Below are 23,960 nucleotides of genomic sequence, written 5' to 3' on the forward strand. Positions count from 1 at the left end.
CAAAAAAGTAGCTTCTGCCACCTTGGGATCTGAACAAAAACAAAGTTGAGGTCTTAATGAATGTAAGCTGACTGTATGAGACTCGGGTATATAACGAATTATTTATGAAAATTATAAATCCAAATTTTACACAAAGGAAACAAGTTATATTCACAGATATTATCAGATTTATAACTCACATCTTCAATTTCAATATTAAGTCTAATGGGCAACATTTCTTTACATTTAAAAAATATAGGCTTAGACTTCCTATGCTAAAGGTATTACAAGGAAATGTAAAAAAATGAATAAAACAACACCTGCCTTCAAGTGCTTATAATCTAGTAAACGTACACAGTGCAGGTAACTTCGTTGCCAAGACGGCTTACCCAGTGTTAAATTATACAGTCAGAGGGTTCACCCGGCTTACCTCCTCTGACTTGAAAGCCTGTTTGGTATGTGTATACTTCAAAAATCTAGGAAAAAAAATTAAATTACTTATTAGATACAAGAACTGATTGAGATTTAGTAACCTTAGTTTTACACATATGAGGTCTTTACAAATAAATAAAAGCGATAAAGGCAACTTGTAAATCCACATCCCCAAAATGTTTAATTTCTAATTAAGGCAAGAACCTAAGTTAATTAGAAAGATTTTAAAATTATGGTCATATTAAGGTTATATAATAATGTGAACAATTATCTAATTACAAGAAAACAAGTAAAATGTAAAATTGCACATACAGTATGAATATATGATTACATTAAATATGTACATTGAAATACTAGATACAATTCTTATGTTAGACGTGGTAAAGTGATATAATACTGAGTAATTTTTTCCCCCATTCTTCTAATTTCCAAATTTTCAGACATATAAATTACTTTTATAATTAAAAATTTAATAAAAGCAGTGTTGTACTCACACACACAAAAAAATCAATCTGTCCATGTATAATTCAAATAGTAATTTAAAATAATTATCATTAGAGTTCTTACCGAGCAACAGGAAGCACATTGGAACCCGTATACATCATAATGAAGAAAAATACTCCACTAAGATAAAGACGAGGTAACTGTGGGTTATCTTGCATGATATGGGATAACAAAATAGCAACCTTCTCAACAAGGATGGGGTCAAAGGTCAGCAGTAGCTAAAAAAAAGAGAAGTTTTTGTTATTGGGTTGTAAAAAACTTGCAATATCATCATTTATTTTAGGTTTACGTATTTTCTGTGCTGAGGTTATAGTTTCTTATATGTAGTAAGTTACAAAATAAAAATCCAAGGAATTTAGTAAGCTTATCTACCAGACTGTAAAAAGATTTGAAAAATGATTCATTTTACATTTAATGCAGATATAGTAAAATACTGAGAATTGATCATAATTTATTCAGAGAACACCCAGATATGCTTGAAGATGTTCTGTCATGATTGGAGGTAAAATTGCTTCTTGTGCAGAAATCTTCCTGAATGGACTCCTCTCTTTAATGACAAAAGAAAAAAGAAAAGCAGCTATGCTTTGGGTTATTTTCACTTCAGCTGAGTAGATGTGCAACATCCCCCAAAGAGTATTTGAGAACTCAAGGAGTGGAGCAGAGAACACTATCAGTAAAATAGCACTAAACAACAGCTCTACAAGGGTAGGTAGAAGGCAAGAGGGTAACTGAATACCAGCAGGACTTCTATTACCAGAAAGTACCAAAAGATGTAGTCTCCAGAAATATGAGCTGCAATACTGAAGGGAATTATCTGGGACTACAGTAATCAATCTGGGCTAAAAAAAAAAAAAAATCATACACTACTGCTATAACTAAACACTTGATAAAGAAATTCAGTAAGTTCTATCTTAATAAAAAGTGGCATTTCAATTTTCTATAACAATTACTTCCAAAGAATCCCCAATTTGGGGTCCAGAGCTACTAGTACAAAAAAAAAAAAATTACAGTAACAAGAGTAAGTACTATCTCAGATTAGGGGGTCAAAGTTCTAGATTCAGATATGAGACTGAATAGCTACTATGTCTTAAGTAAATATTTTAAATTTCTCTGTTTTAGGGTCTTATCTGTTCAACCAGGTATTTAGATTAAGTGGTTAGTACTATGCCATATTTTACAAAGGAAAAATTGAGATATGGTAACACAGGATTTTTCCTAGTGTTAAAAGTGGTTGTAATTCAAGACTTGACATCACTTTAACATAAATATGGGAGTTATCAGGCAAAGCCCCAAAATATTTGAAATTGTGACTGTACCAGAAGACCTAGGACATTCACTAGTATCTCACTGGCATCTTAAGACTATTCTAAAAATTCTGAAGCTATACCAAATAGTGAAACTGGTGATTGCTCTTAAAGTCAAATGAAGTCCAGAAATCTGTCCCAACCATTACAGGTAATGTTCCTGAAAACTATTACTGCCTGTCTGTGCTTAGCAAGATTAAGGTCTCCCAGAATACAGAAAATTAAGTAAGATTAAGGAAAAACAAAACAGCTTCTAAGACGTATTTTTTGAACTCAGTATTAAAAATATATAGGAGGCATATGTTGTTAAAAGCAGCTAGCTTTATAAAATTTTTCTCTTGAATCATTTTAATTGTTTAGATATTACTAAAAATTTTTGGTTACACTAGATCTTCCCCTCCCCAAAACTTCACGTTATGCTGACCACAGCTCTTAAAATTTGATTTCCGGTCATCCCTTCCTGTTCTGAAATTCAACAGCGTTTGCATTTACTTCTTTCCTTTCAGTTTCATGGGTCTTGGAAAAATGTTCGGGAGAGGTAGATTCTCTAGGCACGGTCCTTTATCTATATGCTGAGAGGGTCCAAAATAGCAAATAAGTCCCTCTCCTTGCACCACCTCCCATACGCAGCCCACAGTCCTCTAAGCTGGGGTGGTAATGGGTTATAAGAAACAGTAACTGTACTGCACTTTCATTTAAGCATCTGAATAGAAATGTCCACAGTAGAAAAGCGTACCAATTTTGAAGTGAGGTATGCTTACATAACAGAAGTTGGGGGGAAAAAGGTTGACAGGGCACTGTCAATATATTCAGTCTTCTTCATATCAGTGACTTACACAGGCACTTACATATCCGTGAATGTAAAAATATACAAACTAACTCTCCCTTTTCACACCAATGTACAACTGAGACACAAATGGCACAAGTTACTGGCATATACTTTGAAGTCACACCATGTGTGATTAATATTAAAAAATGGATTTGACAACACAATCATCAATAGACAGGACAAAAACAATGACCAGAAATCTTTGGGCCCTGACTTATTTATGTTGAATGCTCATCTGGAATTTAGGTAGCTTAATTCCCAAAGAGCAGAATAATAAGAAAACAAAAGCTACTTTAGTATGTCCTACATAACTCCAGCTCAGTGCTTTGGATCAGTTGCTATCCATGAAAACATAACTGAGAAGAGTCCAACTCTGAGGCAAGCTGATGAGACAGCTGTATCTCATAAAACATAAGCCACCACTTCACATCTGTGGCCTACTGGCGAGCTTCACAGTAGTCCCAACATCAGCCTGCACCATAAACTACAGTACCTTTCAGTTATTGCAGTGGTGTGATTTTAAGAATAGATAGTAAATAAAACCTTCTGAGAATAATTCTGGAGTCTGGAGGCTTCCCATGTTTAGCTTCTTAAATACACAATCTTCCACAGCATATTCAGAATACCAAGTCAATTAGGAGTAAGCGAAATAAATGTACTTAGAGTTCAGGCTTTTTGAAAATGGAATAGACTACAATAAAACAAAGCCTGGGGCTCATAGTAAAATCAAATAAAGAAAAATGATTCTCAAAATATTGTTCCTAATTTGGTAACATAAAAGTACTCACCTGAATAATATGAGGAAGGCAAGCACTGTCTGACAGCAATCTTTTCACTCTGGGTAAAGGCCGAATGATGGCATTGTCTTGATCCCTAAAAAACATTTTCTAAGGTCAGCTTTTAATACATTTATTAAAATTGTATGTTCAGAGCATATGACATTCTACTAGGCATGTTACCTTCCTTTTTTGTTAATGAAGGCTAAATTCTCACACAGCTGGGAACATGATTAGGTATTTTGGTTTAAATCTATTTGGCTGCTTAATATGACTTCATTTCCTTCCATAAGATTTTCTTGAAAAACAGTATCCTAGAAGAGCCAAGACTCTTATTTATTATTTAATTGAGAGACTCTTATTTTATTATTTAAACTTGGTGCTGTCCAACACTGTCAGTGGTTATTTCCCCCCAAAGGGTATATGAAATTTTGTCACATAAATTTAAACTCACATAAATTTTGTCACATAAATTTAACTACTCGCAGTATTTTCCAAGTATAGCCTTAATTTTAAATCTACGTTACTTCTAAATACTAATTATATGGTTTTAAATCTAATCTGAATTTTAAAGAGAACTGGAACCATGAAAGCCTCACGTGTTATAAAATTAACAGTTTCTGAATAGTTTCTATCACAAAATATCTTTAGTATAGTAATAAAACAAAATGATGTATACATAAATATTTCCCATGAAAAGTTCCATTTAAGGGTCATAATTACTATTATCACTGAATCACAAATTCTCACCACATCTTGGGGCAAGATATGGGCCTAGACTCATGTTCTTACACCAGACGTGGCTAATCTGACAGAATAGGAGCTGGCACTCACCATTTATGAACTGCAGTTATGTTTATATCAGAAATTCATACCTGATTCACATGAATGGCAACTGTTATTGTTGCTAGAATGTACTTAGTAAGTCTTCATTCTGTAACATTATTTGAACTTTCTCAGAGAAAGCTGCTTTTTAGCTATTTTATCAATATAACTTGAAAATTCTTTCTATTTCAAAAAGTACCAAAATTCAAAGCAGCATTCCTCCAAGGCCACAAATGGAACACCTCTGCTGTAAATCACCAGAGGAATCCCATGCCATCACTGAGGAAGCATCCACACAAGTGGAGAGAACAAGATGCTTAAGAGTCCCTCCCTGTTATTTATGGAAATGTTCGATTACATTTTACCTGCTTGGAAAATATCCACACATTGTGATCAACATGTTCAGTATAAGGGTAGCAAGGTCAGTTTCATTTAAGACAGACTGTCCACTGGCTAACAGACACCACTTAAGCTGGGGTATTGCCTGAAGTGGTCGCCATCCATCCATGCCTTGAGCCCAGCATCTGGTTTTTGCATTTAACGTTCCTTTGGTCCACAATTCTTGCATCTAAATGAAAACAAGGCATTATTATTACAAACAGAGTAAAATGAAAAGGTTTGCTAATGTTTTCTATTTATAGTAAATACAAACTATGAAATAAACATGTTTAAGTTCACTATTACAGAACAACAAATTTCTGTTGACAGGCCTTCAGGAACCCAAATCTGGCAACTAATGTAAGAAAATAATCATTTAGCTGGCGCACTTGCAGAATACAAGAAATACTGGAAAAAATAAAAACAGTAGGTGGAGTGTAAAATGGCCAAATTATACAAACAGAAGGCTTGGTCTTCTATAAAACTATGTTTGGCTAAATTGTGATTGAGCCTGGGAGGCTGAGGAAGGGAAGGCAGAATCAAACATCAGCAGATGTTAAGACAGAAATTGCCTTTGAACTGTACAAGCAATTTTTAATGAATTTCAGGCTGCATATTAAAGCTTTCCTCTTCATACCGTACAAAAGCAGTATAGTTTGACATAATTATTAAGGTAATTGTTATATAAAATTCATTAAAAACCTGAGTGTTGCTTACATAATAACTGCTTTTAAAAATACGGCTTGAAGATGTGTGCATGTGCCTGTGTGTTTGTGTTTCTCTAGAAATGCAAGCCATCTAATCCTTCACATGGAAATAGAATGGCAGAGCCCTTGGAGCTGGTGACAGTAATTCAAATAACAGTTTTAAAATATTCCAACATGTCTATGTGTGATAAGCAGTGGGGGGCATAAGAAAGGCCAAGACTTTCATGACAAGTTTAAGACACATACCTCATGAAATCCATATGGGCCACTCCTTTCTTTGTCTGCGTTGCCAAAGTACCATTCCTTTTCACTCTCTCGTTTCATATCTGGAGCAGCTTCGATTACATTGCTCTAAGTTTTAAAAAGACTGTTATTTTTCAAGGCAGAAATTTAAGCAGGCAGATGTCATAAAAAGTTCCACAGTACTAATTTCTTGGGTTTTCTTCCGTTAGCAATTAACCTAAAATTTTAAGAGACCTTATTTTAAGAGTTAAGGATTAGATGCCTAACGTAATAGTCCAGAAAAGGGACTTCCTTATTAATACGCATTTGAAGTGAATGGGTACCTACATTTACCTGGCAATCTAAGCTAAATTCAAAGGCACATTGCACATTTCTAATGATCATTAATAAGTACTCAGGGCAGTAAAATTTTAATAGCAAAGAATACTGCAAATAGCTATAAAATAAACATATACCATTAACCTTAAAACACAATGTTCAAAATAGTAAATTAAAGTTCTTTTAAGGGAAAGCTCATCCCAACTAAAAGTTTCAATAATCTTAAGAGTTAAAATGCCAACAGGCAAGTTTCTAATGGTTTTACACACTTGGTTTCTATCTATTATCCTCAACAAAAGATAATTCTCATAATTTCATATATAAATGTTTATGAAAATCTAAAACAGAATTTTTATGTTACTAAAACATAATTTTAAAATACTTTCATAACTATAAGTTTTCAGTTACTCATATAGAGAAGGATAGCACAGTAGTTAAGAGCATATACTTCTGGGTTCCAGCTTTGTCTCTGTCCCTTATTAGATGACCTTGGGCAATATACTTAGCCTCTCTGTTCCTTAATTTCCTCATCTGTAAAATGGGAGGGCTGTTGGGGGATTTAAAGAGTTAACATATTATGTGTATCAGAACAGTACCTGATACACCATGATGCTATACAAGAATTACGATTACTATTATTCATTCCTGATAATAGAAAATGCCATACTCTAAATATTCAAACAGTACTTTTGTTCACACTTCACCCAAAATGTAACATGATACATCTCCTCATACCAGATTAAACAAAAATAAAACATAACACCAAAATAAAAAACAATAAAATCACCAATGAGCTAAACGTAGATCTCTTCTATAAGTTAGGTATCAGGAAAAAAAGAGGCCTTTCAGTAGAGACTAGCAGCTCTGTCCTCTTACTGGCTGGTTTCAATAAAGTCCCCATATATTCTCACTGGTTGTCAATGGTAAACGTTCTATTTACATAACTGATGAATACAGTGTAATTCCTAAAGAGATGCACTTACTTTAAAAGACAGGAGACATTTAAAAAAGAAAACAGAATCATCACTGTCCATTTTGGATTATTCTGACAGTTAGTCTACCTTTTTGCTGTGACTCAATCTCCCAGGCACCGGTACTATCATAATTATTAAAGAAATACATTCATGGCCACAAATATTGACATATTTCCAGTTTTCAATGATTCCTTTGATCCTAAAATTATACTCCAAGAACGTTAACCTTGTAAAATCTAAATAAGCATGCGTACCTGCAGTGGGACTGTAGCTCGGCTCACATGGAGATGTGCGAGGGTTAGCAAGTCCACGAGGATTCGAACGCCATTTGAATCCATGAGATCCTTAACATTTTTCTAGAAGACAAAAACATGTTTGCATAATCTAAAATCTTTCTCTCCAATAGATACTAGTACTTTAAAGTCTCACAAAGAATAGAATATTTGAAATCTCTTTGGAAAAATTAACACACAACTGGTCTTAACATTTTCATGATTTTGTGTTCAAACAACATGAATTTAGATAAGAATAGCAAAGCTGTATTACAAAGAGATCACATAAAGAATTTTTGACATAAATATATTCAGTGCAAAACAAAACAAAATAAAAATAAGGAAACAAATTAAAGCCTGACAAAAGTAATATCCATGTACACTGTCTAGTTCTACAATTAGCCTGCATTTTCTAAGATCTTTTTGTTAATAAACAGATTATTCTATAATCAGAAATAAAATCTGATACATTAAAAAACATTTTAATGTTCCAGTATGTTTTTGTAAACTTAAAACTGGTAACTTCTTAGAAGTTAGGAAGAGATTACAATTTAAATTAAATTTTCTTAGGACTCATTAATTATACTTCATTTCAAAACATTTTCATTACTTACTGAAAGAGAATAAAACTAAGCAAATTAGTGTCATTATCAAAAATTTAATAAAACACCTGCGGACTTCATTCCAAAATCATGTAATGGTGAATTACTGTTACACGTATTACAACTATTCTTATTAGAAACCAGCACAAACCTATTAAAATGTCTTAAAAAAGGAAATGTAAAGATCTAAAGTGACGCTTTGTCTTCAAATTACTTGAAAATGTATATTGATAAATTAAAATGTACAGTGATAAATACACATCATCAGAATGTACACTGATATATTAAAACCTTTTCATTTTATGTCAAGCATTTTATTATATTTAAAATCTAATCCTAAAGATTCCCTAAAGAAAATTCAGCTAATAACTTCACCCCTCATTATTCTTCACTTAGAATTTTATCATTAATTTAATCAGTATCAATAATATGAAGGCAGAATAATATATAGGGAACATCTGGCAAAACATTTTCTGTCTAGGAGTTGAGAGGAGACAGAGCTTTCTGAATTAAAAAGAGAGGATAAGAAAAGAATCCTATCTGGATAAATAACTCACACTGTAATAATTTATCTTTTTGTTACATACTCATGTGACTGACTTAGAAATAACATATTTATTAAAAAACACTGTACCTTATTAAGGATTAACTTGTTAAGGAAGAGGATCAACCTATCTCGTTCAAGTTTATCTGTGCACTATTGAAATAAATGAGAAGTTTGTCAGAAGTGAACAGAAACACAAATTAAAATGTTATCATCACTGAACAAAATCAATCAACTGCCAATAAGAAATAATGTCATCTTTTAAACATTAAGAAAATCAGAGAAGACTGTCCATTACTACAATTCCTGAATGTCTTACATTCTCTGCAATTTTATATAACTCCTCTAATCTCCTTAGAAAGACAGATATTTTAAGTCATCAACATTATTTTAATATACAGCTTTAAGAACATATGTAAAAAAAATTACAATAAACCAATCCAAATAATACTTTTGAATTAAGTAAATATTCTAAAGAATTGATTATCTTGTTCCACATAAATCACATAATGATAAACAAAAAAGGATAGGAAATGCTATGCCACAAGTACTCAGGTTCATTAGAATAACAATGAATTAAATTCAATAGCAATTTGTGCAACAGCAAACAATAAAGATTTTCACCCGATTATGTTATTTTCTAGGTATGTTGTGTGACCTTATTCAGAATCAGTTTTCTAATCTACAAAGAATGATTGACAGCTGAGATGATTATAACAAGCACTGATGGCCTTTTTTCAAAATTGGTGAAATGGTTCTAAGGCAGTTCACTGAAATTTAAATTGTTAAATGAGGAATGTAAACACAAATAAAGGAATGAAGTGTATACACTGCAACAAATAGGTATCACTCAAATTTGAGCTACACAATGGATAAACTGATCAATTTGTTCTTTCTATCTACCATGCTCAAGTGTCAAATGACAAATTTCAAAAAAATGTACCAACTCAAGGTTCCTTTTTTTTGGTTATCATTGTAGTGCTAAAAAGTTTTATCTTCACACATTTGAAATTCAGTAAGCCAGCATTATTTAAGACTTTTCCAAAATACAAAACCAAAAGTACACACAACTCTAAAAATCACTATTTCTTTTATACACTTGTCCATCTCATCCACACTTAAAAATTGGCAAATAGGTCACTAAAGTCGTTCAAAAGCAGCAACTGAAAAATGTAAACTGACATGGACAGATACTAACCCATTAGTCATTTTCCTATTCATCTAACTTATACTTAAATAAAACTCATGAAGTTATGGTAACAATGTGATCAAACAATTTAAATGTAGTAGTTTTAAAAATTTAACATGTATCCCAATGACACTATCAAATAGCAGTTTCCTTAAATGATATCCTTACCCTCTCTAACATTCCAATGATATATCTTGTATCTGTAAAAGGTCCTATTTCTTCATGACATCTGCCATAAACAATAGCAAGAGCTTGTAAACATAAACACTTCATGTTTACTTTTGGAGTGAGCAGGAAACGATGATACAGCTCATTGAAAAATTCATACCTAAGTTAAAAAAAAAATTCACAGCAGGGTTAGCCATGAAACTAACAGTGAAAACAAATTTACAGTAGTTCCAAACCCCCACCCTTGGGGAATATGTCCCAAGACCCCCAGTGGATGCCTGACACCAAAATAGTAACAAACCCTATATATACTGTTTTTTCCTATACATATATATCTATGATAAAGTTTAGGCACAGTAAGCTTAACAAATAGCTAATAATAAAATAGAACAATTATACTATAATAGTTACATGAATATGGTTTCTCAAAACATCTGATAACGGACCTGATAACTGAGACGGCTACTAAGTGACTAATGGGCAGGCTGCATCTACAGTGTGGATATGCAGGACAAAGGGATGATTCGTGGGAAGGAGGGAAGCACATCACAAGATTTCATCATGCTACTCAAAATGGTACCCAATTAAAAACTTATGAATTATTTCTGGAATTTTCCATTTAATATATGCAGACTGCAGTTGACCCAAAGTAACTGAAACCAGAGAGAGAGAAACTGCGCATAAGGGGGGACAACTGTAACAAGATATGAAGAGTAGCTTACGATCTCTTAATTGATCCACTTTCTTCATTCTCATCTTCCTCCAACAGTAATCTCAAGTAATAGTCTCCTATTTTGATTTCCTCTGCCAGGCACTCATATTTAACCTGTATTAATGAAAGCAAATTATTTTAATTTATGATAGATTTTTGGCAATTTCCACATAGTCACTTCTGTTCAGAGCTTTTTTCTTTTCTCGATGACAGACTTTAAATTCAGAAAAAAATCCATCATTTCTTAAAATATCTGGTAAGTCATTATTATCAATGTAACTATTTCAGTTAGCTGTTAAGAGTCAGATTTACACACGGTTTTTTTTGTTTTTCCCCCCATAAATTTTATTGGGGAACAGTGTGTTTCTCTAGGGCCCATCAGCTCCAAGTTGTTGTCCTTCAATCTAGTTGTGGAGGGCGCAGCTCACTGGCCCATGTGGGAATCAAACTGGCAACCCTGTTGTTCAAAGCTCACGCTCTAACCAACTCAGCCATCCGGCCATCTCAGGACGTTACACACCACTTTTATGAATGTAAAACTTGTTGATAAAAACTCATGGGACTATTTGGTGTCCATGAAGCCTTAAGGGACAGATATATGTTTAAGGGATGTTCTGCTTCATTCCCTTCTTGGCTTGCCGTGACTAAGTCCTGCACCACACAGTTTGCCCAACTCACACGAACTACTTAAGGTCTTCCCTCATCTCCCAACTCATCAACTACATTTTCTGGTATATTTTTACATGGTATTCATTCTGTGTGTGTCAAATTCCCCCAGGCAACAAACTGGAGGTGATACACGAACAGTAGTCCGTGATCAGGAACTGAGGCAGCACCATGACCCTTGTACTGCTCAGTTAGGCTGCTTATCTCACGTCAAGACTTGCAAGCAATTGTAAAAAGGAATTCCTTGACCAGATTATCAAAATTCTTCTTCCAAAGCCTAAAATAACTGACTTCTAAAAATATTAACTACATACAATCAATTATATAATGTATACCCATTTCACTTTCTTTCTATAAATTCTGAGCTTTCAACTCATTCAAATTCTATTTGTTAAATATATACTCTGTGTGCCATGCAGTGTTCTAGTCATTAGGGATATGACAATAAACAAAGATTTCTGTCCTTACAGGAGTAGCAGATAAAAAAGTAAAATATGTATAACAGTAAGTGCTATGGAGTGAAATAAAGCAGCGAAAGGGCACAGAATGTGTGTGCACATGTGCGTGTGTGTATTTTTAAATAGGGTGGCCAGGGAAGGCCCACTCAGGTGATGACATTCAGATAATGACCTGAAGAAGGTGAGAAAAGTTATGAGGCTATCCAGGGAAAATGTTCTAGGCAGAGGGAAATAGTTTTTCTAGCAAATAGAAAGACCCTGAGTTAAGAACATGAATTTGGTGTTTTCAGGGAAGCCAGTGTGGCTGGAGCAAGAGTGAGAGGGTGAGTAGAAGATCAAAGAAACAATGTTTGGGGTTAGCGGGTACACAGATCCTGTCTTGTAAGACATTTTAAGGACCCAGGATTTTACTAAATGAGACGGGAAGCCACAGGAGCAACAGAGGGCTCTGAACAGAGAAGTGACATGAACTACTTACATTTTAACAAGATCATATTGCTGCTATGTTGATAATGAACTGTAGGGAGGTAAAGGTGGAAGCAGAGATTACTACAATCCCACAGAGAGAAGAGGGTTGGGTTTCGGATAAATTTTGAAGGTGCATTCAATATTTTTGCTGGCAAACTGGATTTGGAGTATAGGAGAAATGATTTTAGGGGTTTTGACCAGAAAATAATGTGGAGCCATTATCCAAGATCAGAAAGACTGCAAGAGAAGTAGGTTTGGGGGGATAATGAGCATACTTTTAAAGCTAACTTCTAGACGCTTATCAGATATCCAATTATATGATAAAAGTATGAAGTCTAGGAAGGAAAGTCTAAGCAGGAGATAAAAATAATGAAGCCACCAGTAAATTAAAAACATTTAAAGCCATAACGAGATCACTGAGGCACTAATTATAAATGAAAATAGGTCCAAGAACTGATTCTTTATGGCCAAACAACATTTATTAGCACGGGGGAGAATAAGGAAAAATGGGCAAAGGAGGAAAGGCCAATGAAGGAGGAGAAAACCCAGGAGAAAATAGACTCCCAAAATCAAAGTAAAGAAAGTCTTTCAAGGAGGAAGAAATGAGCAAATCATTTCATGTATTGGAAATGTAGTTGGGCTAAAGAACAAAGCTGCAGGGTCATGAGTATGTTCAAATTTACAACCGTAACAAGAGTTTGAATTATACACAGGCACACAAATATTACTAATGTCTATTACCACCATGTTTCTTGTTCATGTTTTATCATTCTTCATATCAATATTTCAATAGAACAGCAAAATAAGGTCACGTTCAGAACGAAATTACCAAAAAAAAAAATGAGTTAAACAAGCTATAAGGATCAAGGAAAACAGGCTGTTTCCATGGAAAGAATTTAAAGGGAAAATAATAAGCAAAGAACAGATCTGGAATGCCCAGAATCAAATTTATTAAAAATGTTACATGATTCTTAGCTACAAAGCTGACTGACTTAACAAAATTACTATTTTATTTTTGTCTCATGCCAAGATGAAAGTTTTCCAAAGTTTCCTGCATAAAAGGGAAAGGTAAAGATATATAACGATAATTTTTTTTTAATTCCAAAAATAATACATGCCTGTTAAAAAAACTAATATACAAATATTAAACTTTACCTCAAATTCATGGTGATTCCAGGAGATCACATTAGCACTACCAAGCTCTCTATCAATATTAAATGCTCTCATTTCAGATTCAAGACTATCTCTCAGTTCTTCTCGTGTTTTGAAATTCCAAATTAGGTTTGACTTAGCATGGTCCTGACCAAACCTAAACATACATATAATTGGAAAATAGTAAGAAGGAATAAACATTATCAAAAAATCTACAAATATCCCTTACTTCATCTTGTAATAAGCAAGAAAACAGTGGAATCAATAAACTTTAACAAGTATAAATAATTTAAAATCTCTGTAAAGTATAGTAAAATGTTAATTTTCGTGATATGTATACAGGTATTCACTATGAAATTCTTTCACCTTTTCTATATGTTTGAAAGTTTTCATAATAAAATGTTAGGGGAAAATTAACCCAAAGTATGAGACAAATCTGTGTGAATTTCAAAATAAAGAACTGACATTTCAATTTCAATATTTACTGCTAATATAAATTTGAGCCAGAAAATAATTATAATCAGATATGAAATTTCAGGTTGGGGAGGTAAGAATTTCTAGATTATTGGGTGTGTGGTTTGGTGCATGAGCAACGTTCTAGATTAGAATCTTACAAACTATCCAAGAAAGAATATTGCTAAACTGTCAAGCTCTGAATGTTATTTTCAAAATATGTTCCTTTTATTCCTGGCATAATTTAGCGATTATAATGAATTTGGACAAAAGTCTGAACTGGGGATGGATGGGCTTCACAGCCCTTCACTTCCAGTCTGCACTCCTCCTAGAATCTGACATCAGAGTTCCAAGGGAGTTTTGGAGGGACAACACAATTGAGGTATTCCTGAGGATGAAAACCAAGGCATATTCTTAAGGCCATACTATATGCATACTACGTACTTTAAAAGTACTGTGGCCAAGTTTTCAAAGCACATATCGTCCTTTGTTAGCCAAGGTATAATCAACAGGTCAGCTTCTAGAGTGAGTACTGTGAGTTATCTCAAAAAAGTTTCACACACTCCCCAAAATATTTGTTTTAAAGTCCTTCTATGTGTGTGTATTGGGGAGTGAGTAATAAATAGGGAGAAAAAGGAGTTACTGTTACTACAAAAGCTGGAAAAGTCTATGAGGTAAGCTAATACAGATATCCATTTCCCATGAGTTTCCTTATGTTTTCATCATTCACCTCTTTTAAGACTCTATTTGCAACAATGCTTACATAAGTTATAACGCGGTTATTTCTAAGCCATAAAAAAGTGTTTTAAGGTAACCATTTATAAGCCTTAATAAAATTTTAAAAGTAACTTTGGCTCCTCAGACAACCAACGCTCTATATAAAAGGCTTTAATTTTATTGAAGCATCACTACTACTAATTATACCAATCCTAGCAGATCCAGTTCTTGACCTTGACAGTATAAAAATACCTCCTATAGCATGAAGCATTAGTTCCAAACAACAAAATAGCAACAAAAATCTGTTAGAATTCCTCTAATGGCAATGCCAAATTTAATCTATGTTGGAAAAAAGGCTTAAAGTTTACCTATAATAGAAGAGGTCCCAATTTGCTTCTATTTTTATTCTCTGTCTTCTCTTTCGAAGAACTACTGGCTTTTGATTTATATTCTGGAAAACAAAAAACTTTATAGTGCTCAACCTGGGGCTACCAAATAGGCTCAGTCAGAAGATCACCACTTTATAGGTGATGAGAAACATTTCATCAAATTTTGGCAGAAACAAAACTAATGGAACAAAATCTATAAAATATGAATATAGATTAAACTATATCACAATATAATACTTTGTCAGCATATATCTATAGTGTTGCTGAAATATTTTCCATGTAGCCTGAAGTTATTGTTTCAACACCAAACTTTGTTAAAGTTTATAGTGATGACTTACACAATTTATAACAGTCAAAACAGTGACTTGTTTTAAACATTTACATGCAGTTAATACAAAAGTCATGTGAAAATAATAAATGCAAAAGATTACAGGTTATTAAACTGCTACCAAAGCCAAGAGGAGCGAGTATAAATTGAAATAGCTAATGGACAAGAAATAAGTATCTACATTCAGACACATGTGAAGTGAGACTTGACTTTATTAGACAAAGAATATCAAAGATGACTCCACATGCCAGGCAGTTTAATGAATTTCACACATGTAGCAAGAACTTAAACTCACCATATTGTTTCTGTCCTGAATTTAATTGTAAAAAGGAAAAAATGAAAAATTTTTAAAGAAAATAAAAGTAAGAGTGAGTCTGTAACTGCTAAATTACACCTATTATACAGATTCAACTAGGATGTCACCAATATATTATAAATCATGTTTAAGACAGAAAAAGGTCCATTTGCTTCCCTAAGTTTATGACTTAAAGTTTAGGCAGTTATAAACCCATTTGAGTATTCAATGCCATGGCCCCTATTCCAGAGAAAGACATATAAGTAAGGCTAACAACTGTGGTGAAGATTTTAAAGTTTTCTTGAAGTCTATACACGAACTAGAGGTTAAAAATCTCTGCTGTTAAGTAAATCCTGTAGATATTTCAGACATGAAAATTCTAATCTTTAATGTGATAGAAACAAAAGTGGAAAACTATAGATTAAAACATGGAAGTGTCATTTCATTCAAGAAGTGCCAAATTATATAAAATTACGCACGAAAACAGACTTGATATAAAGAGAATAAAGGTAAAGTGAGTAGCACATTTTAAATGTAAATGCTGTTTGAAATATAAAACTTATTGGTTATATAAAGAAATGTTTCTTAACAAATTTTAATTCTGTGTACTATGGTATGAAAACTAGTGTAAGGTGACATGAATGGTGAATGAAGTTTATAAAACAAATAAAAAATGCAGTATTAATGACAAACCTTTCCTTGCAATCTCTAAGAAGCACTTTCTTCAATTTTTCCCTCCCCTCAGGATAAAAGGCTGGGAGTAATGCAAGTGTAAATGCTATACAGAAAAAGGACAACCAGCTCTCTATAAACTGAGCTGATTTTTAGACTTAGTCTAGAAGCCCTAGATGGCTAAACAACGGCCTAAACAGAAAATAACACAAATAAGCAAAAAGCACTTTTGTACATTAGCCAAAGGTTATTAATCCAACAGAAAACATTAGCTACATATGGAATTGACCTCATAAACATTATGATTATATAAGAAATGCAGTTAATTTCAAAGACTAGCCAGTTAATCTTGACAACGGTTAATTTTCAGACTTCAGCTAAAACAAAAGATCATTCCGTATTTTGTTAATATTTCCACAAACAAAATAGTCACAAAGATTTTCTACTGTTTCATAAAAAAAAAAAAACTTATAAAGAGTACCCAGAAGGAACAGTTTGCTACCCAAATAATTTCTTGACCAGCATGTATCTATTTAGCATCATTATTTGCTGAACACTTTAGATAACTAACACCCCACATAAATGAAACCAACAGATCAATAAAATATTGATAGTCAAAATATTCTTTTCCTTCTGAATTGTTGTCTTTAAATAACAGATGTTATCTACATTTCTAGCTAAAATAGCTTTGTGTTCAAGCTTACGCTGGACAGATGTGATGTATGAGATCTGATGCCAAAAAGTTATTTTCAGTATAATTATATCCTACAGTTTGAAACAACTATTATTTTCGAAATGGTTTTAACCACCTGAAGCCAGGAGCTTATAATTTTCAATAACTGTGAAAATCATTCATATCATATCTGTAGATTTAAAACTGTTCAAATGCCATAACAACATCATCACGACCAGACATGATAGTGCTTTTATTATCATCTTGCTTGCACATCAAAGCAACCTTATAGGATAGAGAAGGGAAGTCTTGTTATTCTAATTTCATAAAAGAGGAAAGTAAGGTTCTGAAAACCCATAATTTGCTACATGGATTAATGAGCGATGAAACCAGGCTCAATTCTAATTTCAGTACTCTCTTTTCTTTCCTAGCCATTTGAAAGCTTGTCTAATTGATTCTTTATACTGTATACGTCACTCACACAAATTAAAATTAACCCATTATGCTCAAGTTCTAAAGAACTTTATTTTAGTCTCACACAAGACTCTAATATTTGTCCTATTGCACCTGATGCCTTATGTTTAGATATTCTGGAAATTCATAAGAAACTTGTTTTAGAAAGATATTTTATTATTTTTCTTGAATAAGGAAAAAGGTACCATAAATAAAAAGATGGTTAAAGGGAAAGAATGTAAGTAAGCGTGGTCAACAAAAACCATGAGATCAAGTTAACTTTCACTGGACACCTTAAACCATCCTTAACCACTGCAGATTCCATCTTAAACAGAAGAACGCACATTACTGAATTAGGTCCTGTAGCACATACTACATGCTGAAAAATGAGACAAACTGTTTTAGATCTGACACTAATTTTAGTAGCTAATACTGAAAATTTTAAGTACACACAGTAAATTTAATTCAAAAATGTGAATCTTATTTCCTAAACCCTTGTCTGGCTGGCTCTGAATTAAAAAGCTAAACAAGAAGGTCACCTTTATTTTTATAGCTACAAAACAAATTTCAGAGAAGGAAGGAAGGAAATGAATACGTATGAATTTAAGAAAAGCATGGAAATGGGAAGTTATGGAAGAAAATTAAGAGTAGCATTTTAAATTAAATTTCATATGAAATAACAACACCCCTAATTGTTGATTCATAAAACTATGAATTAAGAAAAATTCATATAAAACTATGAATCAGAATTAGGCAACATTTCTTCAGGTATTTAGTCAGAAATATCTGACTATCATCTATCTTTGAGAATAGCAATAGCTAAAGTAAACCTAGGATACATAGAAGTGCTAGAAGTTTGGAAGCACATTTTATTTTTACCTCTTTTTGAGCAATACCCATTCTATCCCTCCAATGCATCAACACAAGATCCACTTTTTCTTTGGCAAACTTTTCAACTTCTTTAGCAGCTTTTCCAGCTAGTCTTTGCCACTCTGGAACTTTATTAAACTTTCCATACTGATCCTGTAAAATAATATTGAAATTCATTATAGTCCTGTTTGCAAATTTATTTTAAAAATCTAAGTAAAGCTGAGTTGCACTATTTCTTTTACATCATTAAATAAATACTGGATGTTAGGGATCAGTTAAAAAAAAGGTGAAAATTTCTACAATAAATTATACTTTTTGTTTAAGAAATATTAACCTTACTACTTAGTTTTCAAGACGATTCCTTTTAGAGGGGTGGCAAAATGCAATTGGGAGGTGGGTGCAGACAAGAGAAATGGGATGAGGACAGAAAAAGAACACATACAAGACAGTATTATCTTGAAAGATGTCATATAATTTTCTCGAAGATAGCCCAACTTTAATAATTAAGATAGCTTTGTAAGAAAAAAGTCCAACCTAATTTAATTTTTTTCAGTGTTGGCCCCTTTCATCGACATTTATCAATTACACATTATGTACAAAATATCACATTACATATCTGAAATAAAAAAAAAATCAATTCCAGAACGTGCCAATAGGTCAAGTTAGAGAAACAAAACATACAATATTATTACTACTCATAAAATTAGATTGTAGTGCTAGGTGCACAACTCTGATCATACTAAAAATTATTGAATTGTACACTTAAAACACATGAGTTTTTTAGGATGTAAATTTTATCTCAATAAAGCTGTTAATAACACATTTTTTTAAATATAACTATTCAATGCATTCTTGATTCATTTCTAAAACTTTTAGTGTGTTTCAGAAGAAAGTACTCTTTCATCCTGAAAAGATACTTAGGACAATCATATTTACCATTGCTATTTTCACGTTATCTCTAACATGCATCCGATCAGCATCCTTCTCAGGAACTGGATCTGAGCTGTCCAAGTATGCCAGCAAGCCTGGTGGCTGAAAACAACACACAAAAACAAGACATAAAAATCCATTTTCAAAACAAATGCACAAAAGAAAAGTTAACCTTCAAAACCCAAATACTTCAATTTAGTTACTGAGGTTAGCATTTATTAGATGACAACTCCTACGATAAGTATCTTTTAAACTAAAAATATATAAACTTAAAAAAAAACATTTTAACAGTATAAATAACATATCAATGAAATTTTATTGGGCAAGAATATATAAATCTTTCCCATTATTCAACTGACTTACCAAAATGCGTTTCAACAAGTTGGATGCAGTTGCATTATCAGCTGTCCAGAGTCCCACTAAATGTCTACTTAGCTGTCTGAAAAAAGCAGACGTTGAGAAAGGTTTGCTGCTTTATTTCAGCTAGAACAGAAAGGAATTTTTAAAAACAAAATATCACACAAGAAATGAGACTATAGTAAAAAAGTTATCCTGATGTTAAATAGTAAAAATTAGTATTTTAATTTGGAGAGATGCATGAAATAGTAATTCAAATATTGCTAACATTTTAGAATTTTCTCCAAATTAAAACGCTTCCCTGGTAAATTAATTTTTGATGGTCTGAACATAAAGAAGTTCATTCCTACCCCTAAAGATGGGGGGGAAAATAAGACTTTAGGCAATTAGTTTGTACAAGTCTTGATATACTGATACAAAAAATAATTAGACTTGATGATACAATTAGTTTGTATAACAAGTCCTGACATAGTGATCCTAGCATTCTGGCATTCTCTAGAATTCTGAACATGCACAAAAGTCAACAACTATGTTCTAATATAACATTTTTGGTAAGGTCAGAGATGGAAAATATTTTCAGTTTTGGAGTTTGGACAAAGACTTAAAGCACTTAGAGCAAATTATTCTACTCATCCCACTTTTGAGTTAAAAGCATATTTTGGTTCAAAGTGAAAATCCAGACCCATGTTGAATCTATGATTTAGTAATTTATTAATCTTAATCTTCGTGATGACATTCATCTCCTAGGCTGGAAGCTCCTAACGAGCAGGAAATATAGTACTTTTTCACTGCTGACCCTTCTGTGCCATTTGCTATAAGAATGGCCATGAAACCTAAGAGGGAAATAACCAAATAATCACCTAGTTATGTGTACTTATACATGTTATATTCCCAGAAGAAAAAAGTTTAATAGGCAAATCCAAATTATACTTTGTTCTGTCACACACACATGCACACACACACACTACTAAAACGGTTCATTCCTGTGCCTATTTGAAAGCTAACATATCAAGTAATTACACTTGTAATTTCCTTCATTGGAATTTAGTAGGTAATGATTCCTAAAAAGGGGTAAAAGAGATAACATTTTATAATAGCAATTTGTAAAAGATAGAGCAGTGCAAATGAAAAGTGGTATTTCTATTATAATTAGACAGCTTTTCAATATTGTGATTGATCACAGTAGGAAATGTAACTGATTAACAATAAAGAGGAACACAACAAGAAAACAGATATCTAACATGAGGGTTTAACGGAACAAGACATCAAATAATCTATTGGAATGAAAGATGATGTCTAGCACTGCTAGTAAGGCAGTTTACCAAGAAAGTAACCGTCCTTTTAAATCTTTTTGTCCTCTCAGGTAACATAAAAGACTACTTTTGTGGCTAACATTTGCAAGAGACAGATGCAGATAGTTTCTTGTAACAGTATAAACAGCAGAAAACTACTGGCAAGACAGCATACTAAGACATCCGATAACTGGACATAGGCAATAAAGGGCATTTATAGTATCATGAAGTAAACGTAAGTCAGCAATTTATTATTTTAAAAGTCAAAAAGAACATAAAATATTTATGATACATACTTTTTACTAATGTAAGTCATGAGTCATAAGGTATGCTAAGGATATCTGAAAGGGCCACATATTGGGAATCATGATGCAAGTTTAAAAGTGCTGGAATTCACATAGTCTGGAGTAAACAAATAGATTTATGTGTTTCCTCATATTTGAATAATTATTATAAAAAAATAATTTTCCAAAGGGAAAGTTATTTAACTACAAGAAATTTAGGACAGGCCTAGGTTAGACTGGTTGGGTTATTATGGTTTTCTTTATTCTTAGAGTATTAACTGACCAAAGATATTTAAGAATTGATTATGTAAGGTTTTTCACATGGGGTCATCTGCATGCATGATGGTCAGATGGAAGTACAAGGAGAAAAAGCCTGGGCATGTGGTTCTAGTTCCATAAGCTTCTAGGCACTCTTTTCCATGCTCTCGTCCCATGACTACGGGTGTGAAACCTGATAACAGGATAGTAGGGGAAAAGAATTAAAGTACAGCTATGTGTTTTTCCTCCCAAGTTATCCAGGGGCAGGGACAATGATCATTTGTGCACAATCTTTCTATAACGAAAGGAAAAGGAAAACGAGGTAATCAAAAGAAAACAAAACATCGGTATAATCCAAACATTTTTTCAGTTTGTTTTACATAATAGCTGAATCCATTCTCTAAGTAGCAAGTTAATTTATAGCAAATTAAATTTAAACCTACCTATTTGTAAGCATCCTTTGATCTGAGCTTATTGTAAACATCGCAGTATGCAAGTGTCGAGGTAAGGCACCTTCACTTAGGGCAAGCTCCTGCATTTTGGTAGCAATTTCCTTGTCACCTTCCTTTGGAAAAAGGGTAAGATGATCCCTAAAGCAGCAACCTAAAGCCAGCTATCCTAATTTGGTAAAACTAATTTTACATCTCTAGGTAAAATAATTATTCAGCATACAATAAAAATTAAAAATGCAATTTCAATTTCCCCAAAATAACAAGTAATTCAAAAAATTTTATTTGCCTTGGGAATGAGGTTTAAATGTTTACCGACAAATTTATCTTATGAATTATGCTTTGCTTATTAAAATTGTGTTCATTCTCTGAGAATATATCAGCCAACAAAGGGGAGCAGTGACACAGGAAAATCAGCAATTTCTACCAAAGGTATCTGCAAACCTGCCTTACTTTTTTATTAATGATATATTAATTTAATTTTCGTGATAAACACAATTATTTTTTTAAAGAGTGGTGTGATATAGGGGTAGTTCTTTTTATTCAGATTTTACTTATATGGACTCACTTTGGCAGATAGGACAGATAGGACATCTGTCCTATCAAAGGTCATCATAGAACTATAAATTAAGCAAGCAGTGTGATATTTAAGACAATCTGTCAAAAAGTAAAAATGCTCATGTTACTGAAAAAAGTACAAGTATGTAATACAACTGAGTATGTAGTATACACACAAATATACACACTGTATGAATATGTACATATAGCATTTGGACAAATAAACATGTAGTATATATACTAATATATACACAGTATGTATATGTACATATCATCATTAGAACAGTCTGAGAAGAAATTTACCAAAACGCTAATAGCAGTTATCTCTGGATAAAAAAATACAGGTGATTTATTTTTTTTTATTCCTTGTATTTTTTCTGAACACCCCAATGTTTCCTCAAAGATCATATACTGCTTTTACAATCAGAAAAAAATATTTTAAGATACTTGCCAGAATTTCAGTGTAAATAAATAAAGTCTTCCTTACACATACATCAGCTCGTCACTGGCTATGAATCTGACATGTGGCTTGTACTGAAGCCAAAAGTCGGCATTTTGGTTATACCTGGTACTCAATAAATATTTCTGAATGAATGGCAATACAGTGGTGGAACAGGGTCAGGAATACTTTTGTTTGGTCTCTTGATCCTAACTGTCCTTGGCTACTGCGAGCTCTGTAAATGAGAGATGTGGTACTTACTTTGGAAGCTAAAATGAGCATAGAACCCATTAGCTAGAGAGTGAAAATTAGCCTTTAGTTGTATATACACAATAAAAATACAAATAAACTCTCAATGTTCCATCAGCTTAATACCTATATGTAATTTTTTAACAGCTACTTAAGAGTACACTAATTCTATGCTTATTATTTAGCTACATGTTATATTCACAAGCTACAATTGCTGGAGTTTTCTGATAAAAGGGGCCCTCTTACATTTTATCCAGATTACTACAAAAGTACACAAGAATTCACAAGTCATTTTGACTGATGTCATTGTAAATATCCAGTACTCAAGTTGACATTCACAGCCATGATCACAACTTCTAAAAAACATGTAAGGTTAAAGCAACTATCTTCGAGAAACAATATCCTCTTTCTGACAATATCATGTCCTGATCTCTTACAGGTTAATTACAGATGCACTGTAGGATGAGGAACTAATTTTTGCTACCATTCTTATTTGATACCACTTTGCTATAAACTAACTCTATTAACAGATTTCTATGTAACCTCAGTATCTAAAGATTTCAATACCATCACCACCAACTCTCTAAAAAAAAACGAATTCTAATTTTTAATTCTTTTTCAATAAAACATATACTGTAGGAACAGAAAGATTTATTTGCTCTAAACCCACTTAAGAATTGAAACTCTTAGTTTATTATTGAGAATTGTTTCTGCAACTCATTTAAAACTAATTTCTGAATAAAAATGTAAAATTACTTCCTTACACAGAAAAACTTCGTATTTCCCATCAAGAT

At 32.8% G+C, this 23,960-nt stretch overlaps 1 protein-coding gene across 3 annotated transcripts in view; it reads right to left on the minus strand.

Annotated features, from left to right (window-relative positions):
- Positions 1-23,960, minus strand: part of DNAJC13 (DnaJ heat shock protein family (Hsp40) member C13) — a 104,463-nt gene that overhangs the window by 36,736 nt on the left and 43,767 nt on the right. For 2 of the 3 annotated variants that reach the window (XR_013994871.1, XM_081072009.1), the window contains exons 17-32: positions 21,915-22,036; positions 19,644-19,719; positions 19,287-19,382; positions 18,360-18,503; positions 15,683-15,697; positions 15,039-15,121; positions 13,504-13,657; positions 10,767-10,870; positions 10,045-10,204; positions 8,778-8,840; positions 7,524-7,625; positions 5,981-6,085; positions 5,015-5,217; positions 3,837-3,921; positions 979-1,133; positions 410-455 (exon numbers count right to left, since the gene is read on the minus strand). Coding sequence is in view for 2 of the 3 variants with exons in the window: in XM_081072009.1 (XP_080928135.1) it covers positions 410-455; positions 979-1,133; positions 3,837-3,921; positions 5,015-5,217; positions 5,981-6,085; positions 7,524-7,625; positions 8,778-8,840; positions 10,045-10,204; positions 10,767-10,870; positions 13,504-13,657; positions 15,039-15,121; positions 15,683-15,697; positions 18,360-18,503; positions 19,287-19,382; positions 19,644-19,719; positions 21,915-22,036 (1,713 nt within the window). In the remaining variant the exon portion in view is untranslated. The remainder of the gene's footprint in view (positions 1-409; positions 456-978; positions 1,134-3,836; positions 3,922-5,014; positions 5,218-5,980; positions 6,086-7,523; positions 7,626-8,777; positions 8,841-10,044; positions 10,205-10,766; positions 10,871-13,503; positions 13,658-15,038; positions 15,122-15,682; positions 15,698-18,359; positions 18,504-19,286; positions 19,383-19,643; positions 19,720-21,914; positions 22,037-23,960) is intronic. The other variant, XM_081072010.1, reaches the window with a different exon arrangement.

Source organism: Rhinolophus hipposideros (genome assembly GCF_964194185.1).
Source record: "Rhinolophus hipposideros genome assembly, chromosome: 14".
Taxonomy (NCBI): Eukaryota; Metazoa; Chordata; class Mammalia; order Chiroptera; family Rhinolophidae; genus Rhinolophus; species Rhinolophus hipposideros.